Consider the following 15,245-nt stretch of genomic DNA (forward strand, 5'->3'; position numbering starts at 1 on the left):
AATAAAAATCTTAAACAGTAAAGACTAGAAAGAATAAATAGAAGTTGAATTGCAAACGGTAGTAGGAAAGGCAATGATAATTTTTAAAGTTACGTGAGACTAGGATATGCTTAAAAGTGCAAAAGGCTACACTTAAAAGCAGAAACTAAAGCTGATGAAAGATTGATATGTTGATGAAAGTAATTTCATGCCCAACAGTTTGTTGAAACAAACTATGTTGTTCTGTGGCCAAATAGATCCTTTGTGCAATCTAAGTCTTATCCCAAACCACTGGGTGTGTTTCATGTTATAGATCTAGGGACCTGCAGTTGATTCTGATGTATATCTAAGGCCACTCTCCTCTTCCATTGAGAGGGAGAGGGGTGGGATTCAGGAAGATGGGAAGTGAGAATTTTTGTTGTCCCCATAGAGTCTGGTAGGCTGTTAAGTCTTGAAAACAACAAATAGCTGTGGGAACACATTTTCTTGAGTAGCCTGGGATTCAGGTTCTCTTCCTGTAAAACTCTGGGAGACCTGGAACCTGTGAGACAAAATTGGCAGGAAAGGTACAGGTAGATGTGTAAAGAGCCCTTTATTTCTTTTCAGTGCTACTTTATGCAGAGTGTGTAGTTTTATGTCTTCTCCCATTCTCTGACCATTTTATCTCTTTGTTTGCTGTGTGTTTTACAAGTTAAATGATTTCTAGCTTTGATATGCAGATTTCAGCCTGATGTAATTCAGTGCAGCTAAACTATTTTCTCAAACTATTACTCTGGTACCTTAATTAAAAATAGAAATCCTTTATTTCTTTTTCCTCTAGTGTTGGGTTTATACTAGCACCGTGCATTCCAAAACTGCTTGGGTCTAGTAACCCTAGTAAAACTGAAAATGAAGTAAGAGATAAAAATGAAAAGCTGCAGCATTTGTTTAAAGGACTAGACCTAGAAAAGGGTGATTTTTGGTTCTTGTGACCTGTCCAGATTCTAGATGAAAAGGAGTAGGAGAATCTCGTCTGAATAATCTCCATCCCCATGCTGGTGGCAGAATAACTGCCATGTGGCTGGGTAGCACTCATTCATCTGGAGGAATAACCACACCCAGACATATTGGAATTTAGGCAGAGCGGATGGGGACAGGTGCAGCTCTTAGGAAGGGATCTGACAGATTTATGCTCCTCCTTGCCACAGTTCACATGCATTTTCTGTTGCACAATTTTACTTGCACTGATTACTAGTATTTACTTTTTAACCTATTTATAGTATTCAATTTAATTTCTTGGGAAGATTTTATTTTTGTAAATCAGAATCCCCTTGAGAATCATTATTCAGCTTAATGTGTGCATTCTGTTTTGCATAGGCACAAGTTGTTTTACAAGGAAAATCTAGAAGCGTAATTATCAGAGAACTTCAACGGACAAATCTTGATGTTAATCTTGCGGTGAACAACTTGCTGAGTCGTGACGATGAGGATGGTGATGATGGTGATGATACAGCAAGTGAATCTTACCTTCCTGGAGGTTTGTGTGGGAAATGTTTTCTTACTCCTTCTCAAAAAATCATTTTAAGCTCTTATAAGAGTTCAATAGGTTTTCATTCTGCAGTACTTATAAATAATTAGCATTATCTTTTCTCCTAAAAAAGTATTGGTGTTTTGGAAGAAAGAAAGAAAAAGAATAGGTAAGGCAAAATCAGGCCAGCTTTTTATTACTTTTACTGTTGGAGTGAATATGTAAAATATGAGGGTTGGAAGTAACCTTAGAAATCATGTAGTCCAACATACTGCCCAGTGCAGGAAGATGCCACACAGAATCATGGAATATAAGGGACGCTGGAGATCATCTGTGTCATTGTTTTTCAGTTTTCTGATTTGAAGTTCTGCATTATATGGAAGATTGTACATACTTTGGACATCTTAACTGACCCAGTTAAAGTATAATTTGAAAGATTTCTGTTAAACAATTCATACTGAAATAAGTTTCTAATGTTTAAAAATAAAAAAGGTCAAGAGATAGCCAAAGTAGAGTAACTCTGTTCAAAAACATGTAACTGTTGAATAGATTACTTAATGTTTGGGAGTAAGGCAGCATCGAGATGTAATAAATAAACCTACAATTAATGTTTCTTTTTGTGCCACATATTACCATATGACTTAGAAATAAATACTTTAACAAAGCACACTGCACACACAAAAAGATTTTTGTATCCTGTTTGTTTCTTCACAGTTATTTTCTAAAGCAGACACCTTGTTGAACAAAAAATTTATACTGGAAAGCTCTAAAGCAAGACAGCTACAAGGCAGTTGTATATAACTTTTCATAACCAGAGATTAGTTTAATGTTAATATTCTGAGAATGAATGTATTACTGTTTTAAGTATTGTGTTTGACTGGAAGGGAGCAGAATAGTAATTCCTAAGTGTAAGAAATGCCTGGGAAAGAAATTAATGTGGTGACTGTTAGACAAAGGCCTATTTCTGTGGTGTAACATTTAGCCATATAAGACTTGCCTTGGGATTCCCATTGATTAAATAGAATAAAAAAATAAGCATCTAAATGTATGAATTGCCACTGTGATGTTTAGAACATTACTATTCTACTACTGATTTTTTAAGTAATGGTTTTCTAGTTGATTAATATATTACTTTTGATCAATTATTTTATATTAATTATAGCTATTTCTGGCTTTTCTAGAAGACAATCAATTTCTTATGTTTCCATCTCTGTGTTTGTTGAAATGCCTGTTTCCTTAGTTTATTAATGCCATTATAATAAGGAGTTTAATTTCCAAATCCATGCATTCCATATATAGCTTATTGATACTGTTATTCCCCACCTCTTTTTAATCAGCTAAAATGCTTGCAATTGATTCATGATACCCTTAGCTCATCCAATGACAAACAAAAGGAGAGAGATGACTTTAAATCTATTGTAATTATGACCTCTTCCAAATGTAAGTTGTTGAGGTTATTTTTTTGAAAGCTGTCTTTAAGGCCAGTTAGAGTATGATGTGTATGGTGGCTTGCAGTTGAGCAAGTTGAATGGTAGAAGAAATCTTAATTTAAGATAATTATTATTTTCATGCTAGAAATACATAATTTAATGCCTCAGTTGCAGACATGATTTATTTATGAAATTTTATATACTTTTAAAAGTTAAAAGGTTTTAAAAAGGAAGTATTAAAAAAACATTATATGCTTACATTGGCAGTGCTGTTTTTCTTTTCAGTCTGTTTTTGTTAATTTAAAAAAAAAATCAGGGTGGTTTTTACAAGGTCACCTCACATATTCTGCTAAACTATAAGGGCATAAAATTAGAAGATTGGAATAAAAATGCTTACATGAATAAATCTGCTGTAGTGATAAATACATCCTTACCTGCTGACTGTCTGCAAACAGTTGTGGGTAAAGAAACATCTATGTCTTGTTACTCAGTGATAGCATGACATGTCAACACTGGATTCTGGTTTTGGGAGAAGCCAGAGAATGAAGCTATTAACAAACTAATATCAGCCCATATCTTCCTTCTGTAGTTTCTTCCTTGTAGATGAAAGTAAAGTTCTACACTTGCATATCACACTAGGCTTGGCTAGCCAAGTCACAGACAGTTTGTCAGAGATGCTTGCTCACAAAAAATCTGCAGCCAAGTCAGCCTAAAGCCTTAATATAATGCAAGAATGCTGTCAGTGGAGATTATGATGATTAAATTATACCCTACCTTTCTGCTTATATATGACACCTTCTATAATAAAACAAAATACAGAATTTAAAACGGAACATTTAAAATCAGTATAGTCAGAATCGGAAATTAAAATCACTTTTATATTTAAAAGCTTTCCTACTATAAGGTAATTGTCAAAGTTGCATCAATGTGAGAAAATATTCATGTGATATAGCTATAAAGTTACATGAAATAAATTGCTCTTTCAAAAGTAAAGGCTGACTGCTGAGGTTTTCCTGATTCTCATAAGCACTTCCACAATTCTGCTTCATGATTATGCCAAGCTGTAATTTTGCTTGGCTTACACAAAACGTTTGCATTCTGATTGCAATACTCATTAGCAAATGTGTATGACATCTGAGGCATCATAGTAATTTAAGAAGGAATTTTGGTGTAATGGGATCTATATTACTATCATTTAAAAAAATGCTGTTAAATGCAGTAGTACTATTTGACTGTTGACTGCTTGTATTTGACCCCCCAGTGGGGGCCAATATTTATGGGCAATGTAAGACTAAACTAGCATGTAGCTCTTACACAGTGTTATTTTAATTCTGTTCCTGCTGTATTGACCAGTTCTCTTTTCCACAACATTTTATACTTATAGACTATACTATAGCACTATTTGTTCCAATATGGCTTTCAAAATCATACCACTTTAGCAACGATGGAGAGGTATTAATACGATTTTTATCAGAAGAGAATGTGTTAAATTATGCATAGGGCAGAGATGGTAGGCTTATTTTCTGTATCCTACAGTTCTTTTCTCTTTAGTTTTAGCTAAGTAGAATTCAGAGGAAATACCATTCAGATATGTCATGAAGAAAGATTTAATTTCAGTACGCTTTATTAGATTTAGAATTGCTTCTTGTTACAGATCTGGGAGAGAAAATTACTTTTCTTAGTTCTGAGTTTCTTTGCCAATGACTCTCCCCTTCAACCCAAATGTAATTAGAAAAAAAAAAAACTTCTGAAATCCTAAAAACACAGGGATAGCTGAGCAGCTATGTCATCATACAGTTCTGCAAATTTTAATTATATTTTTAATGGTAATGCCACATATAAAGGTACAATGAGGAATTTGATTTGGAAGAAGAAAAATGGAGCGTAAAAGTCATGCAGAGAATTCCAAGTAAAACTGTGAACTCATTCTAAGTTAGCTAATTGTATATTTCCTGCTTGACAGAGTCTGGGGCTTCTGAGCATGGACAGAATTTGTTGTAAAGAGGGAATTCTTGGTCTCAGTTTGATGTTATAAGGAAGACTAATAATTTTTCACATTTTTATAGTAACTGAGATCAAGAGAAAGCTAACCTTTTAGAGATGATTGTTGTTTTGTTCAGTAGAACAGTAATCAAATGTTTGGAGTTTTGAGGCATTGTTAGGAAATGAGAAAATTTAAGAAAATTAAACAGTTAAGAAAATTTTAAAAAATTAAACAAAAAGACCAGAACACATCCTCTCCAGCAGCCAACATCCAGATAAGCAGGTACTAACACCAAACAAACAATCAAGCAGAAAACAATACCCTAATCAAGGAACTACCAAGGAGAAAACCACACCCCCACCAACACTGACAGGGCAAGCTACTGTATATAAACGGAGCAAATCCCACACCTACAAGCACTGATGATGCTACCTAGTTGGGTAATGAAACGTCTGCAAGCAAACAACCAAGCCCAGAGAGCACCAAGGACTCCACAGTTCAACTCTGAGCTACATATATTCTCTTCTGTTGAAATGAGAAAATTATCTGGTGGCTGGAACCACATTCTTAACAATCCTGTACTTGAATGATAGATATAGCCAGTTCTGTCTGAACAAGCTATTATACCAAAGAGCTTAAATTTTGGATGGATGTAAAAAAAGAGTATTTATGGCTTATTCAGGTTCTTGGTGAGGGGCCAATTTGCTAGCCATTCAAGGGAGCTGTATAAGAATACATGCTTGTAAAAGCTGTATAAGAATATAGGATCGCTGTTAGGTTCTCAACATAAGTTTGTATAGGATTGCAACCTTTTTTTAATGGTAGAGTGAAATTTCTTGCCCAGATATGTTAAGATTACAAAGGAAAGCGGTAAAGAGTTTATTTTATTTGTTAAATTAGAATAAATATGTTCAGATTATAGTGAATATATATATATATATAATATATAATATGAGTGATAGGCTGGCTTTGATTAATGCTAATAATTTGAATTTTATTTGCTTATTTAAAAGAGTTATATGCTGCTTACCTTCTTAATGGCTCTGGGCATTAAGACACAGAAAATATATACATTAAAACAATATTAAAAACTCATTAATATATAAGATGTCTAAGTACATTTTAAACACCACTCTAAAATGTAATAAGGAGAGGGTGTGCTTCAGCCTGAATGTCAGTTCCATAATATGGGTCTGCCATAGACAAAACAATTGATTGCTATTGTCAAGTGTGTGTGGTGGGACCTGCAAGAAGTACCCACTGATATCTGTGATGGAATGCCTAACAGGCAGAGGAGGCAGCAAGACAGATAAGGGAGGAAACAAGGCCATTAGAGAAAAGTTTCTTGAGTCCAGGAGAATGGGGAAGTGTGAGAAAGAGACTTAGGAGTAACTCTGCCTTAATTACACTATGTATAAATTGTGTGAGAGAAACACTTGGTTTAGCTTTCAGGATTCTCTCTTTTTGAGATGTTAGCCTACTAGCAATAAAATCTTTTCAGAAATCCACGTGGTACTTGTTTCCTAAGCTTGCTGGTCTTGCAGAGCCTGACAAGACCAAATAATGCACACATGGCCCTATGGAAACAGGCATTCTAAGCTGTATACCCCATAGGCAACTAGCAAACAGTAAAGCTGTTTCAGTGTTGGAGTGATGTGGAAACATATATAGGTAGCCTTTAGCATATTTGGTTCTATATTGCAGGCCAGTTGAAATTTCTGCAGTATCTTAAGAGTTCTACAAAAAGTGTACTGTGATAGTCCAGTCTTGAGCTTATCAACACACAAGTCACCAGAACTAGGGTTTTTTCCTTCAGGATTTATCAACTGAAGTTGATGATGAAAAACCTTCTTGTCACAGTTGTTAAATGGCTGCCCAGCATCAGTGCTGGATTTAGAAGGACCCCTGTACTGAAAACTTGTTTTCAAGAGAGTAGAGGCCTATCAATAACAGTTTATAATCTGGATCTTGAATCCAACTCACAGAACCAATAACAACACCATCTTGTTTGAGTTACCTTATTCTGTCATATCCAGGGCTTTACAGTCTGGAGACACAACAGCTCTGGAGGTGTCTAGTGCTGAGTTCACAAGAAAGAATTATAGATTATAATTATAACTTATAAATATCATCAACAGTATTGATGACAGCTTTTTGACATTTGGTGGGTTGCCTTTCTGTATGCCTGTAAAAGTAAAGGCTCCAAGTCACGTTTGATTCCTGGCAACTGCATGGATATGTCCATGTAATTATCTTGGCAACAATGCAGAGTGGTTTGTCATTGCTGCCTTCTGGGATTTTTCCACCCCCAACTTCTTAGTCTAACCTACAACTCTGTTACTTCCTCTCGGTCACTCATTCAGCTAACTAAATCTGATCCTGCTTAGCTTTTTGAGATCAGCCGACAGAAATTACTTGTGATTTTTTTACATCATCCCATTTGGATGGTCTAATGGAGGAAAGCAGTTAAGATGATAGGATTACTGTATTGCTGTAGTATTTTTCCAGAAGTTTCAAAATGAATACATCAGACTCTGTGAGCCTGATATGAAAATTAATAGCTGTGAAAGACTTTAGTTACTCTTCTTATGTAAAGAGTTTATGAATCATAACCTGTATCTGTTTGAGACACTGAACATTTTAAATAGTTACTGGAAAGCATTTGTGGGGGGGAGGCAACAGTCAATACTTCTTGGAGGGTCAGTAGAAAGGGGGTTATATGTTATTTAGTACTCAGCTTTTCTCATACCAGAAGCTTAAATTAGGAAAGAGGAAACTAAGGTGTTGAAGATTATCCCAATTTTTTTCATTTAGTTAATGTGTAGGAGAATTTTTGAATCAAACGCAGGATGGTTGGAGCTTCTTTTGTGAAACTTCATGCACCTCTAACCTGTTTTTAAAAAGTGATTGATTCTTTCAGGATTACATAATTAATATGATGTGGAAAAGTAGGTAAGATTCATTTAACAGCAAATCTTCCCACTCTTAATTGTTATTGTAGTTTGTAATTCAGAAATGTAATACATTTCCTAGAGGATGCCATAGGTGAAGAAGTGGAAAGTTACTGATACTGAGGTACTGATCCATTGTGATGTAATTCTTGGATGGACGCTGAAAGGATTGCATAAACCAGTGTTTTCTTAAAATAGGAAAATAGGCCATGGGTTCCTGGGAAGAAATACAGTAATGATGGGCATGGGGAAATAGGGGGTATAAAAACATTTATATTTTGTATTGATCTGTAAAAATCAAGGTCAGGTTATTCAAATTGAATTATGATCTCACCGGGATTACTTGTAGCAGGAGTCAGGCTGATGGTCCTTGACTGCTGAGAATTCAGTTATCTTATGGTAGAAAAGAAATGGGAACATACAAGAATTGTACATGACTTCATAGTGGGGTCAGGGGATTTAAGAGACAGGTGAGTGTCTGTTGGAGCTGGATTACATGCAGCAAGTTGTTGGTGTTAGGAGTCTCTTAAAATGCAAGGTGTTGATTTATAAAGTTTGAGACTTACTGGATAAACTTAAATGTGTCTGCTGTCAGTTTGGGCAGCATTTCTTACTCTCTGCTGGAAATTAAATTTAATAGAAAGTGGCAGGAAAAAAGCTATTATCAGAAGGGCATTTGTTTCTTCTATAAGCAGCTGAGATTTTATGTCCAGATTGTGATTCAAAAGTGGGGCACTCTATTGCCATATCAACACTTCAGTTAACTTGATATCATAAATGTAGTCTTATAAAATATTTTCTTCAGGAGCTATGTGTATGCATTTTTGCATAGTTACCTGTAGATTCTATTAAAATGACATATTTTCAGCTTAGGAAACGATTGTCTTAGTTGCAGATAAAATTAGAGGTTTCTTCCTTTTTTTTCTTTTCTTTTGAAGGAAGCATTTTCACTTGCTGTCTTCTGGAACTATTTAGCCTCAATCTTTTTATATTGCTTAACTGTTCCTAGCTTTGTCTAATATTTGAGTTCTTAGGATGAGGTTAGACTTAATGGCTTGAAGCAGCAAGCAGGCAGTTGATACAGATAACATTGGATTCGCATTCTAGGATATTTTGCTTGATTGAAATGTGAGCAGTAGGCAAAATATTCATACGTTAGGGAATTGGAAGAAAAGATCAGTTTTGTTGGTGGATTTGTCTTGTTTGGTGATGGTCTTTCTAGATTATTTTCAAGTAGCTGATAATTTACCTCAGATCCTTGTCTCCTCTTATAGAGGATCTTATGTCTCTTCTGGATGCTGACATACATTCTGCTCACCCAAGTGTCATTATTGATGCTGATGCTATGTTTTCAGAAGATATTAGTTACTTTGGTTATCCATCCTTTCGGCGCTCATCACTTTCCAGGCTAAGCTCGTCCCGAGGTAATTTTGCACCTTTTTTCTTTGTAAATAAGTAGTATTGCTGTGCAGTACACTAGTTATAGCACATGCTGGTGATTTCTGTCTTAGATTTGTGTGTGCACTTTCTATTCTAAATATAGACAATTAAAAACTCTGCTAAGTTGTAACATTTAAAAAAAATATTATAGTAAGTTTACAAAATAATTGCTAGTAGTATGTTTGAAATGTTTTGACAGGTGAAATGTGCATGAGGCTTTTAAAATTGTCTGCCTGAAGCCAGTTTTTTTTTTAAAAACCCAATGACTTATGGAGGATTGACCTAAAAACTCAATTATTCTCTTCTGAAACATCCTAAAAGATAGCTTGTTTACTTTAGATTAAGTTAAGGTTAGTTGGTACACAGGGAATTTTCTGCCTTCTTTGATATGGAGGTATAATTTTATAGCAAATGTAGAAATCCTACCTGTGTTCAGATGGGTAGCAATGAAAGCTCCTTCGCAGCTCATTATGTACCACTCAGATAGTTAACAATTCCTTTGCAAGATAAAATGTCAGTGATACTTCAAAATATATTTGCTCAGCTTTAAACCCAGTCATTCTTTTTTTTGTATTTAGATTTAGAAATAGCAGCTACAGAATATTTTGCATAACATCAAATTATAAGTATGGTTTGAAAAATGTATGAAATCCAATACTGGATCTGTTGCTTCCTTCATAGTTTTTATTTCAAAAGAACTACTATATCATCCAGAGCATTTTACCAGTTGTTAATCCAACCTCTGTTACAAATCTTTCTTGAATATCACTCTAACCATTTAATATTTCTCTTAGTATTCACATGCATAAATATCTTAGTGTATCATTGTAAGTTAAAGGTTTTTAGAATGGTTGCTGTACATTGTGAACATGATGTGATCTTCCCTAGTTATCAAATATGGCTTCACTGTGTTATTTATGAAGCTTCTAAAATGGTAGACAGCTTAAAGTCTGTTAGTTTGTTTTGGATTAATTCCCATAAAATCTAGCCAGTATGGCCAATAATCAGAAATTATGAAAGTCACAATCCAAAATATCTTTAAGGGAATGGATTGCTTACTCATGCTAGCAAAGATTAAAACCAAAGGCCTTATCCATACATATGAAACTATGCATAGCTCTTGGGGACAAGCTGTAGAATTATATACATCCCACTACCTCTTTTTAATGCACATTCTCCTAGCCCTCCTCTTTATAGTCTCATTAGAAGTGAACTAAACTATGAGGTCTGAATAAGAGGGAAAAGAAAAAGTTGTCAAAACATTGGTTATAGAGGTGTTAGGAGAAAGCTAGATGGAAATTTGTTTTTAAATCAGTTGTTGAAGGAGGTGGAGAATGAGATGACAGAAGAGAAAGCAAAGATGTAAGGCAAGAGAGAAGAGGCTTGATTCGTTTAAGAATGTTATTAACACAAATAAGGAATAATGTAGTTTAAATGCATTATGTGCATGTATAAATATTCATCCTCTGATTTTTCTTAAATCCCTCCCCTTTTCCTTTCTAAGGTTATTTCTATGTTAAGATGAAAAATCCTTATTTTCCATGTATATATTCTCTTGGATATTTAGTTTGATTACCTGACTTAACATTTTAATTGTATGAGAGAACTGGCGTACTGGCTTTAGACAATTTGTAGGCCAATTGAAGGGAAAGCGTTTTGGTAAGGAACATTTTCCTTAAAAAAATCTTTTTAGAACTTCTCCGACTTCAAAATTTTCCTTTAATCAACTTTTCTCTTAACCTTTTTTTTAAAAAAATCACATCTAGTGCTATATATTTTGTTTAAACTAAGGGGTTGGATTAGCAAAATTACAAGAGTGTAAGATTCTGTGTTAAACTTTTCAGGTGGTGGTGGGGGAACTGCTGAGACTCTCTAATAAACACTCCTTTTTTGCTAGATTAAAAGTTTCTTCAAATCCTTGTTAGCTGAAACTTGGTTTTGTTTTGTTTGTACTATTTGATACATCACCCATAATATACTCTTTGCATATGGTACTACAAATTTTTAAAATCACCTTTTATCTTGTTCTATATACCCAATGACGTAATTAAAAAAAAGTTAATTCGTTTTAGGTAGCTTGAAGCTTCCTGGGTTTGAAATAGATTTTGAGTATCATTCTTACATTCTGAATGGTTTTGGCAATAATAAAGTACATATGCTTGAAAGGGTTAATATTTTGAGTGCTGCATGCTTTTTTGATATTTACATTTTATAATAGATTTTAATTGCTGTTAGTTGCATCCTGAAGGGTCTTTACTAGAGAGTGGCTTACTTTTATCCCACTGGTGTGACCCAATTGCATACCAGTTCTCCTTCTTCCCTTAGAGAGAGACTCTGAGCTGTTGCGTGAACGTGAGTCCGTTTTACGTTTGCGTGAACGAAGGTGGCTTGATGGAGCCTCATTTGATAATGAAAGAGGCTCTACAAGCAAAGAAGGAGAGCCAAACCTTGACAAGAAGAATACACCTGTCCAAAGCCCAGTCTCGTTAGGAGAAGATTTGCAGTGGTGGCCAGATAAGGTACTGATTTTTTAAAAAAATTCTAATGTGTGAGATATGTGAACTATATATTTGCATCTCTTCTCTCGCCAACAGTCTGAAAATTACCCTGCTTGCTTGTGTTGCCTGCATGAGGTTGGTGTTGCTTAACCTTAAATTCATTAAGTTTAAACCATTGTTGATCTTAATGGCAGGACTATTCACGTGGATCTACTGCCTTTAATAGGTTAAAGAAACATGCTACTAGTTTGGGCTAGACAATTAATTTTGGCATCTGGTATAGTAGTTCTTCTGGGAACCTTAGCTAGTATTAATTTCTCTTTCTTAACATTTTTCAGTTTTTCTTTTCTTTGGCAGCATGGAATTATTTTTCCTTGAGACTGATTGCCTTACCTTTCAACAATTTGTTTATATTCTCTCTGTATGTAATCTTTTTGCTAAAAGTGCTTAAATTCAGTTTGTTGTTTTATCTCCCTGCTTAACTGAAAGTGTTTAGTTAACTGGCTTCTGTTTTCTCTTCTAACTCACTCAGGAAAATGTAATGAAAATGGGGAGCCACATACATTCTTTGCTTAAAGAAGCATAATTATTTTAGAGGATGATTGTAGCCTATTTGAATGGACATGATAACTTTTTTTTAAAAAGTCCTTAGTTTCTATATATGTTCCTTGATTTTCAGATGACTGAATGCCTCATGTATTAGTATCATGCAGATGTCAAACAATGTAGCGCATTATATCTGTTTGGCATTTTCAGAAATTCTGGAATACCCACTGTAAAATGACCTTATCAGGAAGGAGGCAGTTTGGTAAAATTGTATTATACAGTATATTAACTAACAATACTTATAAACCCCCTCAGTCTACATGACACTGGTGATGTACATGAGCAAACAGTGATGAAGTTCAACTGAGCAAATAAAAAGCTGCACAGGATTTTTGACAAAAGTCTTTCCTGATTTTACACAGGAAAAGACAAAGGCAAAGCATGATTTTTATCAGTCAGCTTCAGTCCTTGCTGATTGACAATTTTTTATTTAATCAAATACATATTTCTCCTATCTTGATGTCCTTGTATGATAACATCAAGTTGTGGACCTGCTTATTTACATGACTTACCTTTTTTGGATTTGTCTTCTCTTGTGTTCGGTATGGCATGTGTCATCAAACTTTGTAGTTTGCTTCATTCTCAGATCTTCAGCCATGTTGGAGTACTTGTTAAATAGCCCTGTCAGGATAGGGAAACAAAACAAAATGGATGGCTTTTGTCAATTATCAGAATACTTCATTATTTTTTTATGGTCAGTAGACTAGTGAATGGTCATAGCGCTTAATCACATCAGGATAAGGGAATGTTAGAAAGTACAGTAACTTCTTTGTTCAAATGTACTCATTAGTCTTTGCTGTCTTTCCTTTTTGTTGATTATTTACTGTTAGCATTAACTCTGTTCTTTAGGTTGTAAATACACTATCACCACGAACTATAATATTTTGGCTGTAAGCTTTAAAAATATTACCACATTTTCTTTTGATGGTGCAGATCTCAGTGTAATTATTGTTCATGGTAGGAAATGCTGGCTTTTTAGCACTTCAGAAAAGGAAGAATAGGACAGGTTAATCTGAAATATCAAAAGAAGGTAATGGTTCAATAGTTGGTATTTTGAATTAATAAGTTCTGCTTTAGTTCTGCTTTTATAGTTTTTAATGCTTTTTAATAATTATATAATGTTTTTAGGCAATGTTTGTTTTATATATTTATTGTTTATTGGCTTGTTGTACGTCGCCCAGAGTCACTTTTTGTGAGATAGGTGGCCATATAAATTTTATAAATAAATAAGTAAGTAAGTCAAAATGCAAACAAGCCAGGGGCTCCTGCATCAATCCCCTCCTTTTTCCCTTTTCAATTTGCTACAGTTACATTAAGAACTTTTTAGTTAAACGTATTTTGTTCAAACCCAGAAGCTACAGTTTGGAAGAAGCCAGTATCTGAAACCGCAGTTTGAAATTTGAGTAAGATCCTAGGTTGTTCTGAATCCAACAATAATAGATTCCTGGTTTGGATGAAATGTAAAACTACCATTAATTAAGGACTTCCTGGATTAATTGAGAAAAGACTAGTACCTTGTCATAGCAAATTGCCTATCTATTTTATCATAAACTTTCAACTAATGGGTTTGTTTTAAATGTCTTAATTTTGAATGGAAATTCAGTTATGTTAGGAAGCAGAAATGTGAATGTAGTTCAGCTGCAGAGCATAGTGATTGAACAACTGCCTGGAGTCGGGTGGTGTAAAAATTTAATATAATAACAAGTAATATATTTTATATAAATTTAGTGGATAGTTCAGTGGGACTATTAGAAATGAGCAGCAGTTTTTTCTTGTTAAAGCAGGGGTTCTCAATCTATTGATTAGGACATTTTGAGGAGTCACAAACAATTTAGGAGAATCAAAATTAAAAAAAAACAGACTTGTGCAGACAAAGTGGGAGCACTGCCAAAAACTCATCTTTTGCTTTGCTAAGCCCATAGATAAACCTTGTAGTACCACAAAGTTTGAAAATCCCTGAGATAAATACATTAAAACATAATTATTAAAAGTATTACGTTTATTTTGTCCAAATAATCCCAATGAAATTATTAGTTTTATTTATTGTGGCAGGGCTGTCACACAATTTCATTTTCCATTTTAGGTAGTTGCAGTTCTGTAAAGTTTGAGAACCCATACTGCAATGAATTAATAGTATATTAAAAGGTATAATGATTATAATGTTGAACATTTAAACTTATCTGATTTTATAGGATGGAATGAAATTTATTTCTATTGGTGCTCTCTATTCTGAGTTGGTGGCAGTGAGCAGTAAAGGAGAGCTCTATCAGTGGAAGTGGAGTGAATCTGAACCATACAGAAATACACAGGTGTGTACAGATATGTTTCATTGGTTGATTGATTGATTATTTGCCATCAAGTTGGTGTTGACTCTTAGTGATCCATAGATAGATTTTCTCCATGATGATCTGTCCCCAGCCTGGTATTTCAGGTGATCCAAGGTGCACCCATTGCCACTGAAACTCAGTTCACTCACCTTGCTGGTGATTGTCCTCTTCTTCTCTTTCCTTCCACCTTTTCCAGCATTATAGACTTCTCCCAAGAGCTGGGTCTTTGCATAATGTGTCCCTGATATAGTAATTTTAGTCTGGTCATTTGTGCCTTGAGTGATTTATTCAATGATCCATTTGTTTATTTTATTGGCTAACAATTCTATTTAATGCAATCTTAAATATATTTAATAAAAACTAATGCACTGTGATTACATCAGAGTGTGACCAAAATCTGGCCAGTGCTGGGCACTAAGCCAAATAGTTTGTTTTCCAAGTCTGGTTTTGGAGATCTGTTGTGAATAGACAGGCACATCAGTCTTGATTAACTCTCCTAGCCACTGCACCATCAGCTAAAATT

At 34.5% G+C, this 15,245-nt stretch overlaps 1 protein-coding gene across 8 annotated transcripts in view; it reads left to right on the plus strand.

Moving 5' to 3' along the window:
• Window positions 1-15,245, plus strand: part of UBR5 (ubiquitin protein ligase E3 component n-recognin 5) — a 100,111-nt gene that overhangs the window by 19,683 nt on the left and 65,183 nt on the right. For 5 of the 8 annotated variants that reach the window (XM_088149063.1, XM_088149066.1, XM_088149065.1 and 2 more), the window contains 4 exons: window positions 1,336-1,495; window positions 9,126-9,275; window positions 11,599-11,810; window positions 14,588-14,704. In XM_088149063.1, coding sequence (XP_088005189.1) covers window positions 1,336-1,495; window positions 9,126-9,275; window positions 11,599-11,810; window positions 14,588-14,704 — 639 coding nt within the window. The remainder of the gene's footprint in view (window positions 1-1,335; window positions 1,496-9,125; window positions 9,276-11,598; window positions 11,811-14,587; window positions 14,705-15,245) is intronic. The other 3 variants (XM_088149067.1, XM_088149069.1, XM_088149070.1) reach the window with 3 other exon arrangements.

The sequence above is a fragment of the Python bivittatus genome, unplaced genomic scaffold, assembly GCF_059951505.1.
Source record: "Python bivittatus isolate LINGU-HERP-01145 unplaced genomic scaffold, Pbiv_v1 ctg000590_np1212, whole genome shotgun sequence".
Classification (NCBI taxonomy): domain Eukaryota; kingdom Metazoa; phylum Chordata; class Lepidosauria; order Squamata; family Pythonidae; genus Python; species Python bivittatus.